This window comes from Cydia splendana, chromosome 14 (assembly GCF_910591565.1).
Source record: "Cydia splendana chromosome 14, ilCydSple1.2, whole genome shotgun sequence".
NCBI lineage: Eukaryota > Metazoa > Arthropoda > Insecta > Lepidoptera > Tortricidae > Cydia > Cydia splendana.
In genome coordinates this window covers 9784799-9809240 of record NC_085973.1, presented here as the reverse complement: position 1 = coordinate 9809240, position 24442 = coordinate 9784799, and the positions used below count along the sequence as shown (strand labels likewise).

Below are 24442 nucleotides of genomic sequence, written 5' to 3'. Positions count from 1 at the left end.
AGAGTTCGTCTTATGTTTAGTTAAATACCGACATTATTATGTATTCAACCCTGTCATGGTGATGGTAGTTTAAAACTGTGATAGGGATTTCTTATTTGTAGCCGTTATTTGGATAACTCAATTCGCAAATTTGTCAAAAAATGATGTGATTTGATAAAAGGCAAGATTGTATTTTTTCATCTACACGTATTTATTTAAAACTTGTTTCAAGATAAAATTATTATTTGTTCTTATAAGCCTAGTTGCAAAAACGTTCATTCGATTAATTTTCGCCTTAAGACGAATATGGACGACCACTGCCCTTAAATCGCCTTTTCATACAAACATAGGTAGTCTAGTCCTCTCGGTCTTGCGATAGCTCTCGCCAGTCGCCATGGCCGAGGTTGAGCAGTACGGTTACCATCAGTTTGTCACTGACACAAACGCCGTCGAGAACGTAATTTACTTTCTATACATCTCGCTCGCACTCGCATATTAGTGCAAAAAGTGAAAGTAAATTACGTTTTCGACGGCGTTTATGTCAGTGACAAACTGATGGTAACCGTACAGGTCTTGAGCAATTATGTCGTTTCAGCGGTACCTAGGACGTCCACTCGGGCGTCTCCCATTTTGTTGTCCCAAGTACCTGCGCTCTCTTCACGGCACGATCCTCTCCCATTCTCTCTAAGTGTCCGAGCCACCACTGAATTTAGCCGCTTTTGTCTCTCAATATTTCGCCACTATATCGGACCACATCCTTATTTCTATGGCAACAAAATTATATTACGATATTTGGCTGACTGCTGACTGTACATTTGCTTATTTTTATCAGGTCGCTCAATAATATCTGAACATGCACTTTAGTCTACCTACATAACTTACTATCAACTTTGTATTTTTGGCCCATCTCAGCATTCTTAGCCCGTTCCCCGGACGAATGGCAATGTTTGCCGAAGCCGTGAAAGTCAATCTGAATAATATAACTCAAAAATAAATTTAAAACTACAAAATACAAATTGATAATAATAATATAGTAATTACTTTGATTGATAAGAATGATGTCATATATGACATAAATCACTCGTATGGGCTCTATAGACTAAGGTTGAGGTTGACAGCACTTTTTATTTTACTTCGTGTAAAAAAACTCAGAAATACCTGTATACCAACATGACAAACATAATTTACTTTACTTTAACTTACGGATTATTTGGTCTAATCTGTAGCACCGCCAAACGAAAGCAACCGAGAGTTGCCGAGAAAATGGCCGATGTCGTAAAATGAAGATTGTTATGAAATTTTCTTTTCCTTATTGTAAATTAAATACGCATCGGAAGCGATAGTTTTTATGGTCTAGTTCTATTCCCATATGTAGATAATTGATTTGAACAGGTTTTTCTTATCATACGTGCGTCGTATTCGAGAAACGTGTCAAAAACTTCGACTGATATAGATAGGCACTTCGTCCGCGCCGCGTTCAGTACCTTCGTGTATGTGACATTGGACACTAGTGATGGCTTGCATAGAGTTTACCGTCAACGGACGGAAATGTTCAGGTAAATCCTGATTTTAAATACTTACCGTAAAATGGGGTGAGTTGGGTGAAATTTGATAAAATTTTATTATTACATGTGAAAACTGAATGGTGTATATAATAAGTGGTTCGGACGTTTGTATTTTATTTTGGGTAGTTCCATTTCATAATATCTTTAATATCATCTTTGACGATAAAGAGGAAAACCCACCTCACCCCGTAGTGCGTCGTATTTGGAGTGAGAGGGTTTTTCATACAAAGGTGATTTTGGAAGATTGTTGGATCGATTTTTTTTTGTTATGAATATTACTATAGCTCCATTTTAAATTGGAATACATTATTTTTGTAGCAGTAGCCTTAAAAACCCACCTCACCCCCCTCTCAATCCTTCTCTCCCCATTCATAACCCATAGCTCCGCGCGAAACCTACTCACCCCGTTTTACGGTAATTAATTATTTACTTAAGCTAAAAACAATTATTTTATTTTTTCATCTTACCGATTTATCGAATGAATAGGTTTTATTTGGGTGCTAAATCCCAAAATTTTGATACTACATAGATACATTTTTAATCGAGTTGAAATTTGGTACACATATGTAAGTCGGTGACCCAAAGAGCGACGTGTAGTAACGTAAACAAATACATTTTAAACATGGGGGCCACTTTTAGGGGGTAAATAAAAAAGCGAACTACATTTTGTGATAAAAGGGCTTCTCGTGAGAATCTGAAATCTATTTTATTTTAAAATAATATTGACGAGGTATACTCCGTACAGTCACGCCACCCTTATCTCCAAAATTAGGTAGTGGGCTTAAAATTTGGAAAAGAAATATTTGTACATTTTTATTTATGCAGAAAATAATTATTTACCATTAAATTACAGGAAAACGAAAGCGTAACTAAAAGGCGTGAATAGATTTTAAAAATTGTATAAAATCAATTCAAATCAATCAATCTATCAATCAAATTAATTAAAGTCAAAAAATATGTGTCGTAGGACTTACACTCGGTATCACATCCTCTGCTCCTGCGGACCACTAATGTCCAAAAGAAGTGCCTACCTAGGGCGACATATACTGGAACCCTATGAGGTACAGAGCATTACGGCCCAAAGAATCTGGAATTTCCTGGATTCAACGGGCATTAGTAATGAACTTTAAAGGGCCGTCACAATAGATCACAGCTTGGTCGAAGCGACAGTCAAAGGCCCACATAAAACATAATAATAATAATACACTCGGTACACTACACTGTAGGTACCTATATGTGTGAAGGTTCCGTACCTTTATTTAGATATAGGTACGATGTGAAAAAGCCTGTAGAAAAAGCCATACAAGTAAAAAGAGAAGTTTTTGGGAAAACTCATGGCTCATGGCTGAAGAGGGGATGAGGGGTATATTTTTTTGGCCATTCGAAGCGATTATATTCAAAAGTGTTCACTTGATCAAAAATTATTTTCGAAACCTTAAAGTTATTTTTATATAGGTATAGAATTAGATTTTTATAGATTTTTTTTCCTTTAGTTATAACTGTTATAAGTGTATGTATGGATGGAGTGCCTACCCTTAATTTTTATTATTATTTTATCTTATAAACTAAGTAGCGATTCACAAAATACATCTTCTGGACAAATTTCATTAGCTTATAGTTTTCGTATAAGTATGTAACTTATTTCGTGTGTATAATTCGTGTTTGTACAAAGCACATAATTAGACAATTTAGACATATTTTACTTTCATATTTGAAAATAACAATATAAGTAGGTAGGTACCTACCTACTTATATTACCGATAAGAGTTATTTCAATTAATGTAGTTGTAGTGTCTAATTTATTCCGTTTAACATTAGGGTCATTAAGTACCTATTATTGGCTTCTGCTGGTTTCTCAAACTCTACAATTGAAACAAAACGACGATCAAACAATCGTAACAATCATTTCTACGTTTACTATCAAGCGGCTAAGACATATCTCTGCATAAAGTATAATAGCCTTCACAAACCCATCATCATTCAGTCGTTGTGCCATTGAATCATTATTTCCATCGTCATGGTAAACAACATGCAGAATTACTTTTATATAACATAAATAGCCTTAGATTTCTTAGTTTAGTTGTAGTAGTCACGATACTCACATTCAAGAAGTTTGTATAGAATACCTAACAAATGCCACAAGATTCTATGGAGTGTAAAACAATATACTTAACTAGACGGGCCCGCAGCTCCGCTCGCGTAAATGAACTAAAGAGTTCGTCTTATGTTTAGTTAAATACCGACATTATTATGTATTCAACCCTGTCATGGTGATGGTAGTTTAAAACTGTGATAGGGATTTCTTATTTGTAGCCGTTATTTGGATAACTCAATTCGCAAATTTGTCAAAAAATGATGTGATTTGATAAAAGGCAAGATTATATTTTTTCATCTACACGTATTTATTTAAAACTTGTTTCAAGATAAAATTATTATTTGTTCTTATAAGCCTAGTTGCAAAAACGTTCATTCGATTAATTTTCGCCTTAAGACGAATATGGACGACCACTGCCCTTAAATCGCCTTTTCATACAAACATAGGTAGTCTAGTCCTCTCGGTCTTGCGATAGCTCTCGCCAGTCGCCATGGCCGAGGTTGAGCAGTACGGTTACCATCAGTTTGTCACTGACACAAACGCCGTCGAGAACGTAATTTACTTTCTATACATCTCGCTCGCACTCGCATATTAGTGCAAAAAGTGAAAGTAAATTACGTTTTCGACGGCGTTTATGTCAGTGACAAACTGATGGTAACCGTACAGGTCTTGAGCAATTACGTCGTTTCAGCGGTACCTAGGACGTCCACTCGGGCGTCTCCCATTTTGTTGTCCCAAGTACCTGCGCTCTCTTCACGGCACGATCCTCTCCCATTCTCTCTAAGTGTCCGAGCCACCACTGAATTTAGCCGCTTTTGTCTCTCAATATTTCGCCACTATATCGGACCACATCCTTATTTCTATGGCAACAAAATTATATTACGATATTTGGCTGACTGCTGACTGTACATTTGCTTATTTTTATCAGGTCGCTCAATAATATCTGAACATGCACTTTAGTCTACCTACATAACTTACTATCAACTTTGTATTTTTGGCCCATCTCAGCATTCTTAGCCCGTTCCCCGGACGAATGGCAATGTTTGCCGAAGCCGTGAAAGTCAATCTGAATAATATAACTCAAAAATAAATTTAATACTACAAAATACAAATTGATAATAATAATATAGTAATTACTTTGATTGATAAGAATGATGTCATATATGACATAAATCACTCGTATGGGCTCTATAGACTAAGGTTGAGGTTGACAGCACTTTTTATTTTACTTCGTGTAAAAAAACTCAGAAATACCTGTATACCAACATGACAAACATAATTTACTTTACTTTAACTTACGGATTATTTGGTCTAATCTGTAGCACCGCCAAACGAAAGCAACCGAGAGTTGCCGAGAAAATGGCCGATGTCGTAAAATGAAGATTGTTATGAAATTTTCTTTTCCTTATTGTAAATTAAATACGCATCGGAAGCGATAGTTTTTATGGTCTAGTTCTATTCCCATATGTAGATAATTGATTTGAACAGGTTTTTCTTATCATACGTGCGTCGTATTCGAGAAACGTGTCAAAAACTTTTTTAGAAATTTGTAAGGCGCCATCTCGCTTCTTCCCTCGTTTTTTATCCCGTTCTGGTTTTTCAATTTTATATATATGATGATGATACTCGTATTGTCGAAATTGAATGATCCTACTAATTATATGGAAGAAAAGGTTTACCTACCAACTGCAGCCAATGTCAAAAAAATAACAATGAGAGTAGCCCTGCACTGAAATAGCTAGTTAAAGGTGCATACAAATTGCGTTTTGCCTGCTTGAATTTCCAAGACGTGTGCAATTGTGCATGACTGTAGCCCCGGCAAAATGCCGGGATAACGCGAGTTACGCGAGGAAGATGATGATTACTGTTTTACCGCAGTGGATGCGTCAACGCCGCGTGACACGTCCTTGAACGCGTACCTGCGCTACATCCTAGCGCTGCCGGGCACCAAGGCTATGTGTCATGAAGGCGGTTGTGGCGCCTGCATTGTGTCCGTGCGCGCGCGGCGAGCCTCCGGCGCTACAGAGACCTTCTCCGTCAATTCCGTATGTACCATCATGCTCCGCGATTATTGCGCCCTAGCTAAATTGGTTGTTCAATAGTTACTCTATCGAATGTCCAATTTAGCTAGAACCTTTAATGGCTCAACAATCACAGACCACAAACTACGATACTCATACTCATACGATACTGAACGTACCTGGGGGCCTAGCCAAGATGACAATGGTCTGCAGAAAAACGAAACGAAACGCTATCTCTCCATCACTCTTCCATATGTTCCACACGGGTGATTTACCGTCATGTAAGGTAAACGTACTAGTGCTCGACATGCTAATGCCCAATGGATGACACCTTGCTGGCACCTCTATTGACGATGACTTAAGTATCAAGATGACATGTACTGGGACCGCGTCGAGCACCAGTACGTTAAAACTGACGCGAGATTTGACTTCCACCACGTTTTGACTTTCACCAACTGTCAACCTACCTACCTTGCAACAAAGCAACAAAATAATGAAGTAGATTTGGCGAGTAAAAGGACAGAAAACCTAAATAAGTTGGGCGCTCTTGAAGAGTGGTTATGGTAATATTGCTAGGCAGTTCTTATATCTAGAAACGGCAATGTGGAGCTAGCTCTTTGGTGTTCCTGCTTGCTGTATCAGTCTAATATAAGAATTTTCAGTGCTTGGTGCTGGTGTTTTCCTGCCATGGCTGGGACATCACCACGATCGAAGGCGTGGGTAACCGGCTGACCGGCTACAGTGATGTGCAGAAACGCATCGCCGCTTTCAACGGCAGCCAGTGCGGCTACTGTACACCGGGATGGGTCATGCATATGACTAGGTATTCTATTACTTTTGTACGAAAAGTCACAACGCAAGATTCTAAATTCTATTGTTAAGTACTTCAATGTCAACGCCTTACAATCTTGAATGAGTAACCAAATGATATCCTTTTTCCTGAAAGGTAACGTACTTAGTAGCAGTAGTAGGCTGATGATGATGATGTTTCCAGCTTGCAGGATAAGCACCTGACGATGACAGAACTAGAGCGGTCGTTCGGCTCCAACACCTGTCGCTGCACCGGCTTCCGGCCCATTCTTGATGTTATGAAGTCCTTCGCCGTCGACGCCAGCGCGGATCTCTGTCAGAAGGTTTGTGCTGATAATGATCTAGTCTGCAGGACAAAGCACCTGACGGTGGCGGAGTTAAAGCACGCGGCTTCTGGCCCATCCAGGACGCCATGATATCCTTCACCGAAAAAAAAAATCTTTTCTAAAAAGTAGGATGTGACTGATGTGAGTCACTTCAACTCTTGAGTAGGTCTATGATAGTCATTTTGGCTAATTAAGATGTACAGTTGAGGCATGTTCTATACAGGTCGTCACTCGATAATACCAAATTATGGTTGACTAATAAATACATCGTAGTTCATGCCTCGTATTGCAAGTACATAATGATTTTATCCTTCCACAGGTGAGCGACATTGAAGACATCAAGATTTGCAGCAAGACGAACTCCATCTGTGAGCGCCGATGTTCCGGCTTCAGCGAAGACAGCGACTGGAGCGTGATAAGCGACCAGCAGTTGGACGAGTTGGAGAAGAAAAAAGACGATAAAATGATCTCTTTCACTTTTGGAAAGCAGAAGTTTTTCAAAATTTATGACGTGGACGACGTTTTTGATTTGCTGGACCAGTATGGCGTGGACTCGTATATGTTCGTGGATGGTAACACTGGAAAAGGCTAGTAGAGCAATATTTCGGTCGGACATTTATGTTTCCAGGGTTATTAAGGGAAGCAGATAATTATAAATTTCAGGAATAAAATTGGCTATGGTCTTAATGTAAAGTCATGACATAAAATTTTAACAGTTTCATATCATTGGTATTGCAATGTCTACTGTGCATTTACTTACTTGAGTTGAACCTACGTACTAAGTACTTGGTACTCGTATCTATAACAATTTGCATTTAACCTAAATACATAATAATTGCATTCAAATATATATGGTTGCATTAGTAGGTACTGCAGTAAAACAAATGTAATTCACTGAACACGTATAATTTGATAACTTTTTAGTTAAAAAATTAATTTTCGATAACACCTGTATAAAAAAATATTATTCACAAATTTCACTAAAAACCACTGATTTGATCATTTTAAACTAAAATTGTCTGCGTTCCGCATAGGTGGTAAACATGAAAGGTAAAAAAAGGAATACGGCTAAGAATTTAGCTGGAAAGGAAAAAAAATGTATTAATGTGGCGAATATTATGGACGATGATGGTTAACAAGTTGGCGAATGATACCTAAATTTTGAGCCGCTTGTTTATACCGCCCGTCAAACGAGGCTTTTTGAATTTTGAGGATTTGTAAGAAGAAGAAGAAGAGGTATGCGGATCACAGATATTAACAAATGGCGAAACAAAAATATGGCACAAAAATACAAAACAAATAATTAGGTGGTTATAAAAATCAGAATTGGAAAACTAACGCTAAATTTTCAAATATTTCGGTCTTGAAGTACAGGGGGAAAAAAGGTAAATGGGACAAATGTGGAGGCACCCGCAAGGGTGCCGGCAGCCGGTAGGAAATTTACTTGTACAGCACAGATGGCGCACAAGGTGGTGTCTTCAAGCAGGCCGACGAGGTAAGCCACTCGCTTCCTGGCGAGCGCGTATGGCAGCAGACCGGACAATAACGATGAGGTTTCTTCACTCCACCAGTGCTTAGCGCCGACCTACGCACGGCTTTGGTGGCCAGCAGTTTACGAGGAGCCACTCCTCTCCGGACGCCGACTAACGCACGGCTTAGGTGGCCAGCTGTCTACGAGGAGCCTTTCCTCTCGTCGATTAACGCGCACTTTCGACACTTCGTATTAATTATTAAACTGGTTAAACGTTAAACGTAGCAAATCTAGTCTAAAAAATAGCCCGGATCACCAACGACTTTTTGACACGAAATCCACAAACCATCTGCCAAAAAACAAATTCAATCGTTTCTTTCTCGAACATTCTATCAAAATTTGAATTCAAAATAATCGCAAATATGCATTTTATTTTTTTACAAACGGCCAGTAGCGTTTCGCTACAGTACACACAATAAATCGTATACAGATAGCACAACAGGGAAACATGTAAAACAATAGCTACCTACTTTAGATGAAGTCAAACTTCTCCGTAAACACAGATATTTACAGGCCATGGTTACACGAAATATTATTTAAAACGCTTTCATATAATTAATAATGACACTTGCCCATGCGGTAACGACACAATACAAACCATTGAACATCTAATTAAATATTGTCCCAGATATGCACATGCCAGATGTGACCTCGAAACTATCTGTGGAAAATACCAGGATGTAGAACCGTACACTATAAAACACATTATCGGAAAAGAAGACACACTCGGTTCCTTTATCAAGTCAATCAAGTACCTACACAAAATATATAATTGGCACCTTATAAACCTTTAACAAGACCTAATAAAATTGCTTACCTGACTTATACCATGAAACCGCCAATCCCGGCGAAGACCTGGAAACGTAGGACACGGCCACCCGTATTCGCACCTACTAGACACATCAGTCACATCACCGTATTAAACGTTGTTTCTATCTCTTTCCCTAATGAGTAATCTTTTCATGTATTTAAGAATATCTTTCTTCTCAGGAACGGTCGAGACATTCGAATATCCTCGAATCTTAATAGATATTAGTGGAGTAAAGAGTCTGAAAAAGTATGAGTTTGATCAAAATTTGATACTTGGCGCTAACATGGCACTGGAAGATTGCATTACATTATTCAAGGAAACCGCTAAGTCCCAAAGTGAATTTTCGTATTTGGCTGAATTTGTGAAACATTTTGAGCTTGTCGCACACATTCCCGTTCGAAAGGTAAGTGTATTGAATAGGTAAGGTAAACGTCCTAGTGCTCGACATATTAATGCCCAATCTCCCCCCCCGCCCCCTCCTACAACCCTTCTACTGACAATGACTTAAGTTTAAAGATGACATTGTACTGGGACAGCAACGAGCAATCGAACGTCTACTATCTTTACTTTTTCTCGACTGTGCTTCTTTGAAATAAGTAGTCGTACATCGACAAGCATAAAACCTTGTCATGCAACAATAAGGTTCAAAGTTTTAAACATACGGTAAACTACAAGGATACAATATCTCATGGGGGAGAAAACAAAAGAAAACCAAACCGACGTTACCGATTTATAATGATTGTTCTTGCAGATCGGTTCCTTGGCTGGTAATTTGATGTTGAAGCATGCAAACCCATCCTACCAATCTGATGTGTTCTTGCTTTTGGAGACGATTGGAGCTGTGGTGGTCATCAGTGAGTAATAGACAGTGTTTACGGTTCAAGATATAACTACATATTTATATTTCCTAAAGGCCGAGATAGACTGAATACTAAATACTGAGGTACAAAAACCATAATGCATCCATAATGTATGTATGCGAGCGGGATTTCGCTATACCCGCTATATACATTCACTGCGCTGTCTCTTCCCACACCGAAGTGGCGTGCGGATACGTAATTGCTCAAACGAGCCTTTGAAACTTGAAACTCGTTTTCGGTTCGCGAAGAAGTCTATTATTTTGCATATTCATGGTAGTGATACTTAAGTATGTAATTGCTTAAATGAGCCTTTAAAACTTGAAATTAATGTTTTCGGTTTGTGAGAAGTACTTAGTTTTTTATTTTGCATGTTCATGGTGGATAATCATTGACAAAAAAATCGTTTCCACAAGTTGTTTTGTCATTTCATAAAATTAAGTGCTTCTCTTTTCTATAGGTACGATTTTTATGCCCACAGAGCAAAGTAACGGGAAGAAGAAAACTCTTTCGCTGTTAGATTTCTTGAAGTACGACATGAGAGGCATGCTCATGGTAGCCATCGAGCTGCCTCCTCTGAGTAGCAAACATGTGTTCAGAAGCTATAAGGTAATAAATTAACTCACAAGTGTAACGGTGCGTGTAACGAAACGTTACACTACCACCTTTCCTATTGCTACTGGCACATCCAAATTCCAAATTCCCTTTTTAAATTCAAATCCTTCTTCAAATTCCATTCAATGATTTTATTTTCAGTTCGATCACATACTCCGATCGATCAACATCATAATTTATTGTAACAGACTGTACTTCAGTTTTCTAAATACGACCGTTAAATTGTGATTTTATTAAGTGTAACGTTTATATAAGTGCGGTGCGGTACTAGTTAAGTGCTCGTCTAGTGGCCCTACACACCTTCCAGACACCTACATTATCATCAAGGTGCCTTTTATTTAAATAAAGAAATACCCATCGTCGTCCTGGAACCTGCCTTTAATTCCTACTATCCCATGTGAGGCTCCTTCATCTGCCCCCTCACACTGGCGCCCAACGTGGTGATTACCTCCGTTAAAATTTTACAGTTAGCTGTCCATATTTGTCCACACGTTTGTCAACTTGTTGTCACTTTAGTGGGTCAAACAGATCACTGTGTTATGTCTTTCCTGTAGACATACACAAGAGTTAAGGGCTATAAAGGCTAATTTTCTTATTTAACCCTTATCCACGTGAAAAGGTCCTCCTTTTATTTAAAGAACTACGAGAAAACTAGTGTGTTATCGCGAACAGTACATTTTTCTCTCCTGTGGGCAATAGTTAACAGCTGTGGGCATGTAAGCAATGATTTTATCATAGGTCGTTTCTCAAAAAGTTGGCACCGCCAGGTTAAAATTTATGTTTTTCAAAAATTTTGCATTTCCGCATTTTTTTTTATTGGGTTCGTTAAAAGGCAACTTAAACTATTAGAAAATGTGGAAGGGAAGCAATTCTTTCAATTAGTTTAGAAGATATAGGCGTTTGAAACTCAGGTGAATGATATCAAGGACAGGTGAAAGATATTTTGTCTCCAGGTTATCGATAGTAGAAGCAGGTTATCGAGAAATAAGTACAAATTCCAATGAAAATATTGACAGGTTATCGAGAGGCGTCATTAACCTGTGTCCGTTGCCGTTAACCTGGTTTCTTGTCATCATTCACCTGAAATGAGTGTCATCCACCTGTCCACCACATCATTTTCAATGTCTTCTAAAAATAATCGAAAAATGTGTCATTTTCTATAAAAAGGGACCTTATTGTCGACTACGATGATTCAAATTTTGGATTCTAACCCACCTCACCTTCGATTCGATTCCCAATTTAACAACAAGTTTCTGTGAATAAGTAAACATTCAATCTTGCTGTCTATTCACCCTGGCAGTACCTAGTGGAACTCAGGTTTGGTGCAACATAGGCACATGCAGTTTTGGTCATCCAACTCGTCTTGGTGAGCACTTGGGAGAGCAGAACTCAAGATAGAGCTGATGCTGGACCATCGCATGATCGCAGTATCTAGTGGAACCAGGTTTGGTGCAACATAGGCACACGCTGTTTTGGTCATCCAACACGTCTTGATGATCACTTGGAAGAGCAGTACCCAAGATAGAGCTGATGCTGAATCCTCGCAGTACCTAGTGGAACTCAGGTTTGGGGCAACATAGACACACGCTGCTTTGGTCATCCAACACGTCTTGATGAGCACTTGGAAGAGCAGTACCCAAGATAGAGCTGATGCTGAATCCTCGCAGTACCTACTGGAACTCAGGTTTGATGCAACATAGACACACGCAATTTTGGTCATTCGACACGTCTTGATGAGGACTTGGGAGAGCAGTACCCAAGATAGAGCTGATACTGAACCCTCGCAGTACCTACTGGAACTCAGGTTTGGTGCAACATAGACACACGCTGTTTTGGTCATCCAACACGTCTTGATGAGCACTTGGAAAAGTGGTACCCAAGATAGAGCTGATGCTGAACCCTCGCAGTACCTAGTGGAACTCAGGTTTGGTGCAACATAGACACACGCTGTTTTCGTCATTCGACACGTCTTGATGAGCACTTGGGAGAGCAGTACCCAAGATAGAGCTGATGATGAACCCTCGCAGTACCTACTGGAACTCAGGTTTGATGCAACATAGACACATGCTGTTTTCGTCATTCGACACGTCTTGATGAGCACTTGGGAGAGCAGTACCCAAGATAGAGCTGATACTGAACCCTCGCAGTACCTACTGGAACTCAGGTTTGATGCAACATAGACACACGCTGTTTTGGTCATTCGACACGTCTTGATGAGGACTTGGGAGGGCAGTACCCAAGATAGAGCTGATGCTGAATCCTCGCAGTACCTAGTGGAACTCAGGTTTGGTGCAACATAGACACACGCTGTTTTGGCCATCCAACACGTCTTGATGAGCACTTGGGAGAGCAGTACCCAAGATAAAGCTGATGATGAACCCTCGCAGTACCTACTGGAACTCAGGTTTGGTGCAACATAGACACACGCTGTTTTCGTCATTCGACACGTCTTGATGAGCACTTGGGAGAGCAGTACCCAAGATAGAGCTGATGCTGAACCTTCGCAGTACCAACTGGAACTCAGGTTTGATGCAACATAGACACACGCTGTTTTGGTCATTCGACACGTCTTGATGAGGACTTCGGAGGGCAGTACCCAAGATAGAGCTGATGCTGAATCCTCGCAGTACCTAGTGGAACTCAGGTTTGGTGCAACATAGACACACGCTGTTTTGGCCATCCAAGACGTCTTGATGAGCACTTGGGAGATCAGTACCCAAGATAAAGCTGATGATGAACCCTCGCAGTACCTACTGGAACTCAGGTTTGATGCAACATAGGCACATGTTGTTTTGGTCATTCGACACGTCTTGATGAGCACTTGGGACAGCAGTACCCAAGATAGAGCTGATGGTGAACCCTCGCAGTACCTAGTGGAATTCAGGTTTGGTGCAACATAGGCACACGCTGTTTTGGTCATCCAACACGTCTTAACGAGCACTTGGGAGCGCAGTACCCAAGATAGAGCTGATGCTGAACCCTCGTATTACGAGTGGAATAGACTTGGTTCATCATAGGCATACGCTGTTTTAGTCATCCAACGCGTGCTGGGAGAGCAGTAGGTACCCTAGATAGAGAAATTGCCAAATCGCCAAACGTGAACTATGCGTCGTTGAAGAGTTCCCTTCTGATCTTCATCAGCAGTTCCACTTCATCAAATGTCACTTTTGTGAATGTATATGCTTGATTTGTAAATAAAAACACAAAAATCACTATATGTATGCCTTTAAGATTTGAGGAGTTCCCTCGATTCTTCATGGATCCCATCATCAGAACTAGGTTTTGACAAAAACGGGACCAATCTGTATGCATATACATACAATCAAAAAAAGAATTTTCAAAATCGGTCAGGTAAACAAATGTTAAGCATTGAGGTTTCAGATTATCATCATCATTCGCTTGCCCTTGCCCCATTCATTTGGGGTCGACGCAGCATGTCTTTTTCTTTTCATCCATACCTCTCTCTCTCGCCCATCATCTCATCACACAATAAACAAAATGAGCATGTTTTCACGTTTTTACAAACCATTTTCATAAATGTCTAAAACTAAAAACCCTCATAAGGTACCTTTTTCCGTGGGACGTCACAAATCTACTTACGACATTAGTGTAAAAACCCAGGGAGGAAAATGGGGTCTACGTTTGTATGGAGAAACAGTTGTCCACTAACGACTTAATAAACATAATCACTGTTTGAGTATATGTAACGTGGATTTTAAATAGTTATCGTTCACCTGTCATATGGCAGGTGAATGACGCTTCATTCACCTGCCAGTGCAACATTCACCTGACTTTTTTGGACAGGTTAGCGAGACTTAAGACAAAAGTACACAAATTTGAATAATATGCAGCTTTAACCGACAGGATAGTTTTTATTCCTAAATTAACACACAAAAGCGATATAACCGCTATATAATTATATAGTTACGAGTATTAGTTGTGGTATCAGTGACATTAACCTGCCGCAAAATCTCATCCACCTGGCAGTTTTAGCCAGGTGGACGATATGCAGGTGATGGGGAAAATGGCAGTTATATCGTGAATATACAAAATGTATTAGCTTGATGAACTCCATACGTAGGAATATAAAACTAAACTATTGATTACGTTACATATCTTAATAGTAATGCGATAGGTTACACAATTAGCAAGATATCGACGCCAGGATAAAGAGTACTTACCCATTACAAACTCCAATTTCCGATACTTTGTCGTTTGTGTTTTATTTGCGAAGCACAATAACCACGTCTTCGTCCTACCAGGTGATAGCTGATGAGTGACGGCTTCGGCTCGTGCGGAGTGAGACGGGATAGGTGCGGTGGGGGTTATACAATCGTCGTGAACGTGACGCGCCAGGTGAATGTTAAGAATTGCCTTGGACAAACTTTGAAGCCGAATAACTTAAAATATAAGTATAATATTGTTATGCGATGGTAATACTTTAAAAGTTAAGTATATATGTTAATAAAATACGGTAATGACGTTAAATTAAGTTAATAATTTGTGTGGTTTTCGTAGCTCGGAACATCAGTACCTCGCGTTGGGACACGGCAGGTTAACGGATAAACGTAGTTACAATATTTTTTTTTGTAATCAATGTATATTAAATCTTTTTCAAAGTAGTAGGCCTCTGTGTAAAAAGTCTCTCTAAATATGTGTTAAAATTTTATATATAAACATTATACATAATGAAAAAAATGTTCTAACATAAACCTATTTACAGGTGGCGGTGCCAACTTTTTGAGAAATGACCCATAGTTATCTAAATAAAAGGAGGACCTTTTCATGTGGATAAGGGTTAAATAAGAAAATTAGCCTTTATAGCCCTTAACTCTCGTGTATGTCTACAGGAAAGACATAACACAGTGATCTGTTTGACCCTAGTATGTTATGGTGTGGTGTACTTTTGGTGTGTACGCTGACTTTTATTAATCAGCCACCCGGTGACCTCGGGCAAAGAATTCATAACATCATCTTTATCCCACCACCCTACCAGTCACACCAAGTAGACAAAAACATTTTGCCTGGAACGACATATATTTTCAGATAATGCCTCGAAACCAAAACGCCTTAGCCATCGTCAATGCAGCCTTCCTTTTCAAAATAAACCCCAAAACGAAGATTATCGAAGACGCCGACATCTGCTACGGAAACGTCTCTCCCACATTCGTACACGCAAAAGGCACTGAAGCGTTCATGAAGGGGAAAATGGTGTTCAACAATGTGACATTGCAGGCTGCTATCAAAATTTTGAACAAAGAAATCGTGCCGAAATATGACCCGGCACAGCCTTCCAGTGACTTTAGGAAGAAACTGGCTGTTGGTTTGTTTTACAAGGTTAGAATAATTGTGGAGGAACGTATTCTCTTTTTATGATTTTTATACAGGAAGAAGTAACAATACTATACGTTGCAGTTGTTTTACCAAAACTTATACGTACGAGTAAATTATAATTTGCAGTAATGACGTGCGAACTGTTACAATTATTTGTTTTTAGAATATTTTGTGAATAATACAAGCATTACAATATACACAGGTGTTAAGGGGCCCACTGATTAACAGTCCGCCGGACGGTATCGGCCTGTCAGTTAGAACAAAATTTTGACAGTTCCGAACAACTGACAGGCCGATACCGTCCGGCGGACTGTTAGTCAGTGGGCCCCTTTAACACTGCAGTTACACTTGATAACTACTTAGTACAAGTAAATACCTATTTATGTTCTACATTTCTTGCAGTATATTTTGGGAATTCATATTATACAAATTTGAACTAATGAAAAATTAAGACGTCATTCTTTCCTGTTCCTAACTGGCTTCCTTTTAATTACTAGTGAAGATTGACTACACTGCCTGATAATATTGTGACGAAGCCTCTGAGTCTAATCTGTATTTGCTTCCATCTGACATTACACTATTTATTATGCCATTTTGATTATGTAGTTCAGTAGTGGGCAAAGTACGGCCCGCGGGCCAGATCCGGCCCGCGATAGGATTTTATCCGGCTCGCCGCCGGTCCTTTCAAAAAATGTGATGTGGTAGCGATATACACATTTGCATAAATGCATTTGCAGTAAATCTGACCCTCTGAAATTCCTTTAAGTTTTGGCCCCTCATGAAGAAAATTTGCCCACCACTGATGTAGTTAGTAGTTTGTACTGTGCGAAGCGTATCTAGGGAACTATTTGTTATATTTACACAAGGTTCAATTGCGCCTGGCCTGTGCTAAAGATTTTTTCCTATACCTTCGCTTCTTCAGGTGATCCTGAATATCTGCCCGCCCAACGCGCTCAACCCCCGCTACCGCTCGGGCGCCGCTCTCGTCCAACGGCCTCTGTCTCACGGTAGCCAGGAGTTTCAGACTGACTCCTCGCTGTACCCGCTCAATCAGGTAGGTGTCAGACTTCTACATTAATGGCATAGTCTAATAAAACATGGTCTTCTCTTCCCAGAGTGACACAAGCCTACGTCACAATAACATTGCCACTTTGTATAGCGCTATTGCATACTATTATATGGCGCTGTCGCATGATGACGTAGGCTTTTGTCAGTCACATGGTCGGAAGAGAGTACCAGGCGGAGTATATTATTAATTTATTATTAGAGATGCCACGAATATTCGGCAACTATTCGGTATTCGGCCTATTCGGTCACTTTGCCAAATATTCGTTATTCGGCCGAATGTTGTCTACTATTCGGCCGAATACTGAATATCTGTTGCAGCTACCTAAAAAGAAAAATTACACAAAAATATAACCAAAAACTAGGTATATTTAATATTTAAAATGTATTCTTGGAAAGTAGCTAAATACGAAGGCACGTTTTTGAGCATTTGTTGATTACAAAATATTTTATATTTATCATAGGTCTGATTTGATTGACTCTAACTACATTCATTAATTCTGTTCAACATAAAAATATAAATCTTAGCAAAACGTTGTGCTTTGTTGGCGAACAGTTTTCATAATAATTGTGACTCAAAATGTTCGCATGTCATGCCGAATATTCGGTCGCCGAATATTCGGTATTCGGCCGAGAGCGGGACCGAATATTCGGTATTCGGTATTCAGCCAAAAGAAACTATTCGGGGCATCTCTAATTATTATACCATGATTAATGGTTAGTTAGCGTCAGCGTCCGTTGACGCGCGTTTCCCCGTTTCCATTACGTAAATACATTAAGGGAGTATTCAAGCTCATTATCTGATTGAAGTTTTACCCCTACACCCTAATATGCATAATTATGCATATTGCTCCTATTAATAGATAACATAATTGTACATGTACACTGGCGTTCAAAAGTGCATGGACATGTTTCAACCGTAATATTAAGGTATTACGGTCGACATCTATCCATGCACTTTTGAACGCCACTGTACATACAAATACTGAAACATTTTTACTACTGTGAATGTAACTTGCAATGCCTTAAGTCAGCGGTCGGCAACCTTTTAGCAGCCAAGGGCCACATAATAGTTAAGCAAGTTGACGCGGGCCCCGAATTTTTTTTAATATGTGTGACTTCATCAGACATTGTTGTTTGACAATATTACATACAAAATAGCCAGGGGGGCTCGCGGGCCGCAAGTGAGAGGTTCACGGGCCGCATGCGGCCCGCGGGCCGCTTGTTGCCGACCCCTGCCTTAAGTAATTTTAATTTCCCGTTTCCAGCCCGTGCCTAAGCTCGAGGCCGCCATCCAAGCGGCGGGCGAGGCCAAATACGCCAACGACATACCTCCGATGCCGAGGGAGGTGTTCGGGGCCTTTGTGCAATCTACTGTACATTCGGGAGAACTCGCCGGAGTTGATAGTAGAGATGTCTTGGTAAGTCAAATACTCTAAGTAGGTAGGTAGATTTAATTCGCAACATTTTTATTGCTTGCTAGTGAATGAAAGTGTACTAGGTAATTTTAAAATGTATCCTGGTATAGTAACGTACTTATGCAATTTTATTCCCTCATCAATTAGGTTTGATACTTTATTTCAGGATATAGAAGGGGTTATAGCAGTCTACACCGCCAAAGACATCCCCGGCGTAAATTCATTCAGCGTGCCAGGATTCCAACTTCAAACCGAAGAAGAAGAAATAATTGTCAGCAAAAATATTCTGTTTTATGGCCAACCCGTGGCGATCGTCATTGCCACTTCAGAAGCCTTAGCTGTTAAGGTTGCGAAGAAAGTAAAAGTGACTTACAAAAATGTGCCTTCATCAGCTCCCGTGCTCACTATAGATCAAGCGAAGAAAGACAGTAAGAGATATGTTGCTAGTGACGCAGCTATTAAGCCAAAAGGGAAGGGGAATGATGTGAAGAAGGTTATAAAGGGCGTGTATGAGATTGAGGGGCAGTACCACTACTACATGGAGCCGGTGACGTGCGTGGTGGTCCCCGTGGACCAGGGGCTGGATGTGTATGACTCGACGCAGTGGATGGATCTCACTCAGAGGGCTATTTCGCGATGCTTGAATATGAATGAGAGCGAGTAAGTAGGAATATTGACCACCCCTCCAAAGTCAGATAATTTTTATATCGTAAACTTACGAACTGAAATATATAACGAAAGAAAAAGTGACAAAGACCTCCAGTGCCTGGGCCACGGTGTATTTTTTTTATTTTACCTAACTACAGCAGGTACTTAAAGTCAAAGTGGTGGTTTATGGAAGTTTCGGATATTGGTGTCTCATTTTTCTTATCTGTTCAGTGTCCACCTGAAAGTCCGCCGTATAGGCGGTGGTTTCGGCGGCAAGATCAGTCGCAACGTACGCACGTCAACGGCTTGTGCTCTGGCCGCCAAGCTCCTCAACACGCCGTGCCGGTTCGTGGTGCCGTTGCAGACCAATCTGGCCACAGCCGGAGGCCGGCTGCCTTGCCAGTGCGAATATGAGGTGAGGACTTAGGATAGCTTTACAGAACATTGTCGTTAAGTATTATTACTATCAACTCGCCGTGTTGGATCATGGAGTCACTACATGCCAACGCCACGCGCCAACTCAGCCACCAACCGAGGCCACGTGTGCTCTGTCTTAAAAACTCACCCTTAAAAAAATGATGGGCTGGAAGATACTTGATAGGCCTATAAAAAACCGTGTCTTCATTCCCATAAACACTTTTTCAGCCATTGACAATTAATCCTGGAATGTAAGGTATAATGTATCCATTTTAGGTGGGCGTGGATGATAACGGCAAGATCCAGTACTTGAACGCAACAATCGTCGAGGACAACGGCTGTTCCAACAACGAGAACGTCCTGGCTTACGTTTCTTCGGGCTTTACTAACTGCTATGTCCCCGACTATTTTGACGTCAAAATGGCCACTGTTACAACGGATACTCCGTCTAATACTTTTGCGAGGGCACCAGGTAAGAGCTTCATATGTACTTATATCTGTTGAATGCAGCTCAATATTCTAGGATAAACTCTATCGTCATATTCTAATGCAACAGGGACTTCCGAAGGCATGGCCTGCGTCGAGCACATAATGGAGCACATCGCCTTCGCCGTCCAGAAGGAACCGACCGACGTACGCATCGCCAACATGCGTACCGACGATAACGACCTCCCCACGCTCATCGAGACGTGGAAGAAAGAAACTGACTACGACAAACGCCTTCAGAGCATCCAGGAGTTCAACAAGGCTAATCGCTGGATGAAAAAAGCCATCAAAGTGAATGTAATGAGCTTCCCAGTAGAATATTACGGGAATTATTCTGCCATGGTATCCATCTATCGAGGAGACGGCACGGTATCTGTGACGACGGGAGGAGTCGAGATGGGCCAAGGCGTCAACACCAAAGTCGCCCAGATTGTAGCTTACAAACTAGGAATACCACTGGAAATGGTTACCGTCCTCCCGAATTATTCCTTCACGGCTGCGAATAACGTATTTTCTGGTTCTAGCATTGTCAGCGAGTGCGTTTGTTATTCCGCTATCAAATCATGCGATAGTCTGAATGAGAGATTGCTGCCACTTCGGCAAAAAATGTCAAACCCGTCTTGGGGTGCGTTGATTAAGCAAGCTGGGGATGATCAGATCGATTTGACTGCGACCTATATGATGACTGACAAGGAAAGCGACTTAGATTCGTACAGCGCGTTTGCTGTGGCCATTTTGGAAGTTCAGCTGGACGTCCTGACAGCGAGATATGAGATCTTGCGCTGCGATATACTGGAGGATGTTGGTTTGAGCGTAAATCCTACTATTGATGTTTCACAGGTAAGAGATTTATTTTACAGGGAGCTATAGTTTACCTGTTAATGGTCTTAGTTATTTTATAGGTTATGTCGCTAATATTCTGCCATTCTAGGTGGAAGGCGCCTACGTACAAGGACTGGGTTACTTCACCACGGAGAAGCTAGTGCGCGATCCACAGACCGGACGCCTGCTCAGCAACCGCTCGCTCACCTACCACGTACCGCTGGCCCTGGACATACCCGCAGACTTTAGGGTTAAGTTGAGATTCAACTCCAAGAATACAACCGGTGTCTTGGGCTCTAAAGGTATTGCGCTTGAATTGCGTCACCCGATGAAGGTACCACTTGCGTCGACTCTCGACATCCCTGCCCTGTGCTCCCAAATTGCGATGTTTTTGTAGCGAAATAAGCAATGTCCCAAATTTTTGTCGATTTGAGACCACAGTGCGATGCTGAGATTAAAGTTAGGAATTTGACCATAAATTTAGAAGTTTAGGAGTGTATGGGGAAAGATCTGCCTATAATTATATTAAGCATAGGTGTACTTACGTATTGTCACACACGTTAAATCGTATAAAACACATCGCACGCCACGGTGCGGGCTTAACATAGTGTGACGTGATTCAAACCCATTACAATTTATTTTAGATCAGATTGATTACCGCAGGTTTCTCGTATTACAGCGGTAGGGGAGATGGGTATCTGCACGGCGCACGGCATCACGCACGTTCTGCGGCAGTGCATTCACGAGTCCAGAGCAGACTCCCGTTACGATACCATGACCTGGATCAACATTGGTAAAATGAAAACATGAATTATCATCGTCCAATGCTTCAAATTAGCGGTCCCTGACAGATAACACGGCTTGTCCAGTTGCATGCTTCTAGTAGCTCTGGCTAGCCGTTACCTTTATAGGCAATAGAGTGGGTTATTCCCACTAGTTACCACCAAGTTCTTACCAGTGGTAACTACTGGGAATTTTTATCCCACCTTTTACCACTGGTAACTACTGGGAAAAAAAAATCCCAGTAGTTACCACCAAACCGAGTTGGTACTACTGGTCTAACTCTACCTACATAAGTGTCGTAACAATTCGGCCATAACATGGCGACTTATGAAAAAGGTAGCGAATGTAGCGATATCATATGCTAGCTAAGTCATCTTTTATATCTCATTCTAGTCAAATAGGGACCCTGCAATCGAGTTCATAAGCTTTGTATAAATTCCTACTCCCTAATTAATAAAATATTTTTCAGATGTTCCATACGACGCGGAATCGATTATGACAGCTCTAGACGTCCAGCTAGAAGAATTTCTTATTACATAAGTACCTAAATAGAATATTCGAAAAATATATACAGACAGTTTAAATATTATTTTAAAGTATTCGGTGCCTATTCATAATTTTATAACTGAACCGTCAGAAAATGTATTCAGTATTTATACCTACACCTACCGTTGTAACTAATATTACTCGTAGTTAGTTGTGATTTAATTTGTATTTAAATAGTGTCTAATAATTCTAGTACAATTATATTAGCTATAGTATGTTACCTTTTAGTAAACTAGATATAAATTATAAATGAAAATACATTTTTATTTCATTAATACATGTTTATTATCGCATCGTCAAATAATTTTAGTAAATCATCATAATTCCAAAAATCGTAGGCCATGATTAGGCCTTAACTAATAATACCAATTAAATAACTTAAAACAAACAACCGAAATGCAGAAAACAAAATTAATAAATACTTAATAAATTACTGCTATAATACAAGTTGAGAATTCATAAAAAAAGTCTTCCTTAATCAAAATATACACTAGTTTTTACACATTTATGCCAACGGTTAAGTTTAGTGTTAATGCAAAAAGTGCAATAGAAACTATTTTATATAAGAGGACATTTGTGTCGTTCCATGGGAAAAGGAACCATAAGGGCAGTTGCGGATGTTCGAGTACAAATGTGACGCTTCGCAAGCACCATTCGCCCTTAGGGTCTTTTTTCATGAAACAACACATTTATGTTGCGTCTAGCTAGATTATCGAAAAGGCCAAGCCTTTTACCAAATTAGCGACGTAACCTGGCCTGACCGGCGTCAGATATCTGCGGTAGGCAAGTAATTTCGTAAAATCATTCAATTGCACACCTTGTTCTAATAAAATAAGGTACATTATTGAATGACTTAACATTTGCAATGGGTTAAGTTACTGCAGATATGCTTAGCCCCACTCGCCAGGTTAAGTTAAGCCGCTATCTTTCACGACGCCACATTTTACGGTAAATTCTTTCTTGTATAGCATTTCACTCTAGTTTCAATAGTGCTATTTGAAATTCAACCTTCCGCTTATCGCAATTAAGTCTAAAACAGTTGGTCGCACATTATACACAGCAATCAATCTCAGTACTCACCAATGAATAGCTGCACCACAGTCGTTGTTATTCAAAAATGAACTTTATGCACTCGTGGTACAGTGCATTGTATGAATAACATTTTTAAGATGTTCATTCATGAGTAAAGAATTAGATACAAAATCAGTTCCTAAGACCCTACAAGTAGCAGTCGAAAATCTACCTCTATATGTTATTTAGATGCCATTATGTAACTCTTTTAGCCCGTCAGTTTATTTCACGTTTAGCAATTATCTCACAATTTTGAAAACGATCAAAATTAAAAAATAACTTTCGACTCTAAGTGACGAAAATACATAGAATAATAATGAGAGAATTGCTTACCATACTATTGAGTTTTGTATATTAAAGGACATTAAATAAGTTAGGTATAAATAGTACAAAGCAAAGTATGTACGTTTTTAGCTAATTTTCTATATAAATAATCTCTTTGTATAGTGTGATTATAGGATACGTCGCAAAATATATAAGCTGGTAACAAAATACCAAATTGTGGTAAAAATCTTGTCTACTATAATAAGTTTGAATATAAAATCAATCATGTTCCGCACTCTACAAAAAATCGTATCTCTATTTTATTTGTATGTTACCGCTTGTATCAAAACAGTTTTATCGTTAAAATATACAGAAACTTAACTAGCCAAACCTTAGACCGGTATCCCATCCCAGTCTGTCTTGTAATTAAAAGTGAGATACAAGATTAGAGTTGTCTTTCGAACAATGTCTGTCAAAGGCCAATATATATAAATGTATTTACAGTTATAAAATGCCCATGAATTGCGCTGTATAATAGACGTAGAACATTATTAATAAATAAAATTAGTGTCGATAATAATAATTATCATAGCATGATAAAATAATACTGGTTTGATTTATTTACAAGAAAATGAGATTAATAATATAAATGTATTGATTTGTATAGGTTGTGATTTTAGATTGACAAATATAATGGTATTTGTATAAATAATAGTTTCATTCTTTATAGAAACGACCTCACACATCCAAGATTTTAGCAAAGTTTTCTCTATAAAGGATAAAATTAACCTGTTTCTGTTCTAAATAAATTAAAAAATAAAATAAAAAAACACTGTAAAATATAAAAGATTAGCATGAGATTCTGAGAGTATTCTAATAAATTTATCACAAAAAAACGGACTTCTACACTGAGATTAATTGAACCACCGCCAAAGAAGCGCTTGTGTTTTCAACCGACGAAAAAAAACCGGAGGAGGT

The 24442-nt window shown here is 39.6% G+C and overlaps 1 protein-coding gene and 1 long non-coding RNA gene across 2 annotated transcripts; one reads left to right on the top strand and one right to left on the bottom strand.

The window, feature by feature from the left end:
- Window positions 1-1468: 1468 nt before the first annotated feature.
- Window positions 1469-22395, top strand: LOC134796790 (uncharacterized). Its single transcript, XM_063769011.1, has 18 exons — window positions 1469-1535; window positions 5518-5684; window positions 6323-6483; window positions 6655-6793; window positions 7116-7383; window positions 9318-9541; window positions 9890-9992; window positions 10477-10604; window positions 15657-15947; window positions 16867-16998; window positions 18278-18430; window positions 18594-19087; window positions 19307-19490; window positions 19769-19964; window positions 20049-20818; window positions 20910-21102; window positions 21480-21593; window positions 22053-22395. Exons 1-18 carry the CDS (start codon window positions 1493-1495, stop codon window positions 22121-22123), a joined length of 3831 nt encoding a protein of 1276 aa, XP_063625081.1. The 5' UTR covers window positions 1469-1492; the 3' UTR covers window positions 22124-22395.
- Window positions 22390-24411, bottom strand: LOC134796818 (uncharacterized). Its single transcript, XR_010145002.1, has 2 exons — window positions 24298-24411; window positions 22390-24259 (listed from the first exon to the last, which is right to left on the bottom strand). It is a non-coding gene; the product is annotated as an uncharacterized LOC134796818 (long non-coding RNA).
- Between the last annotated feature and the right edge of the window lie 31 nt (window positions 24412-24442).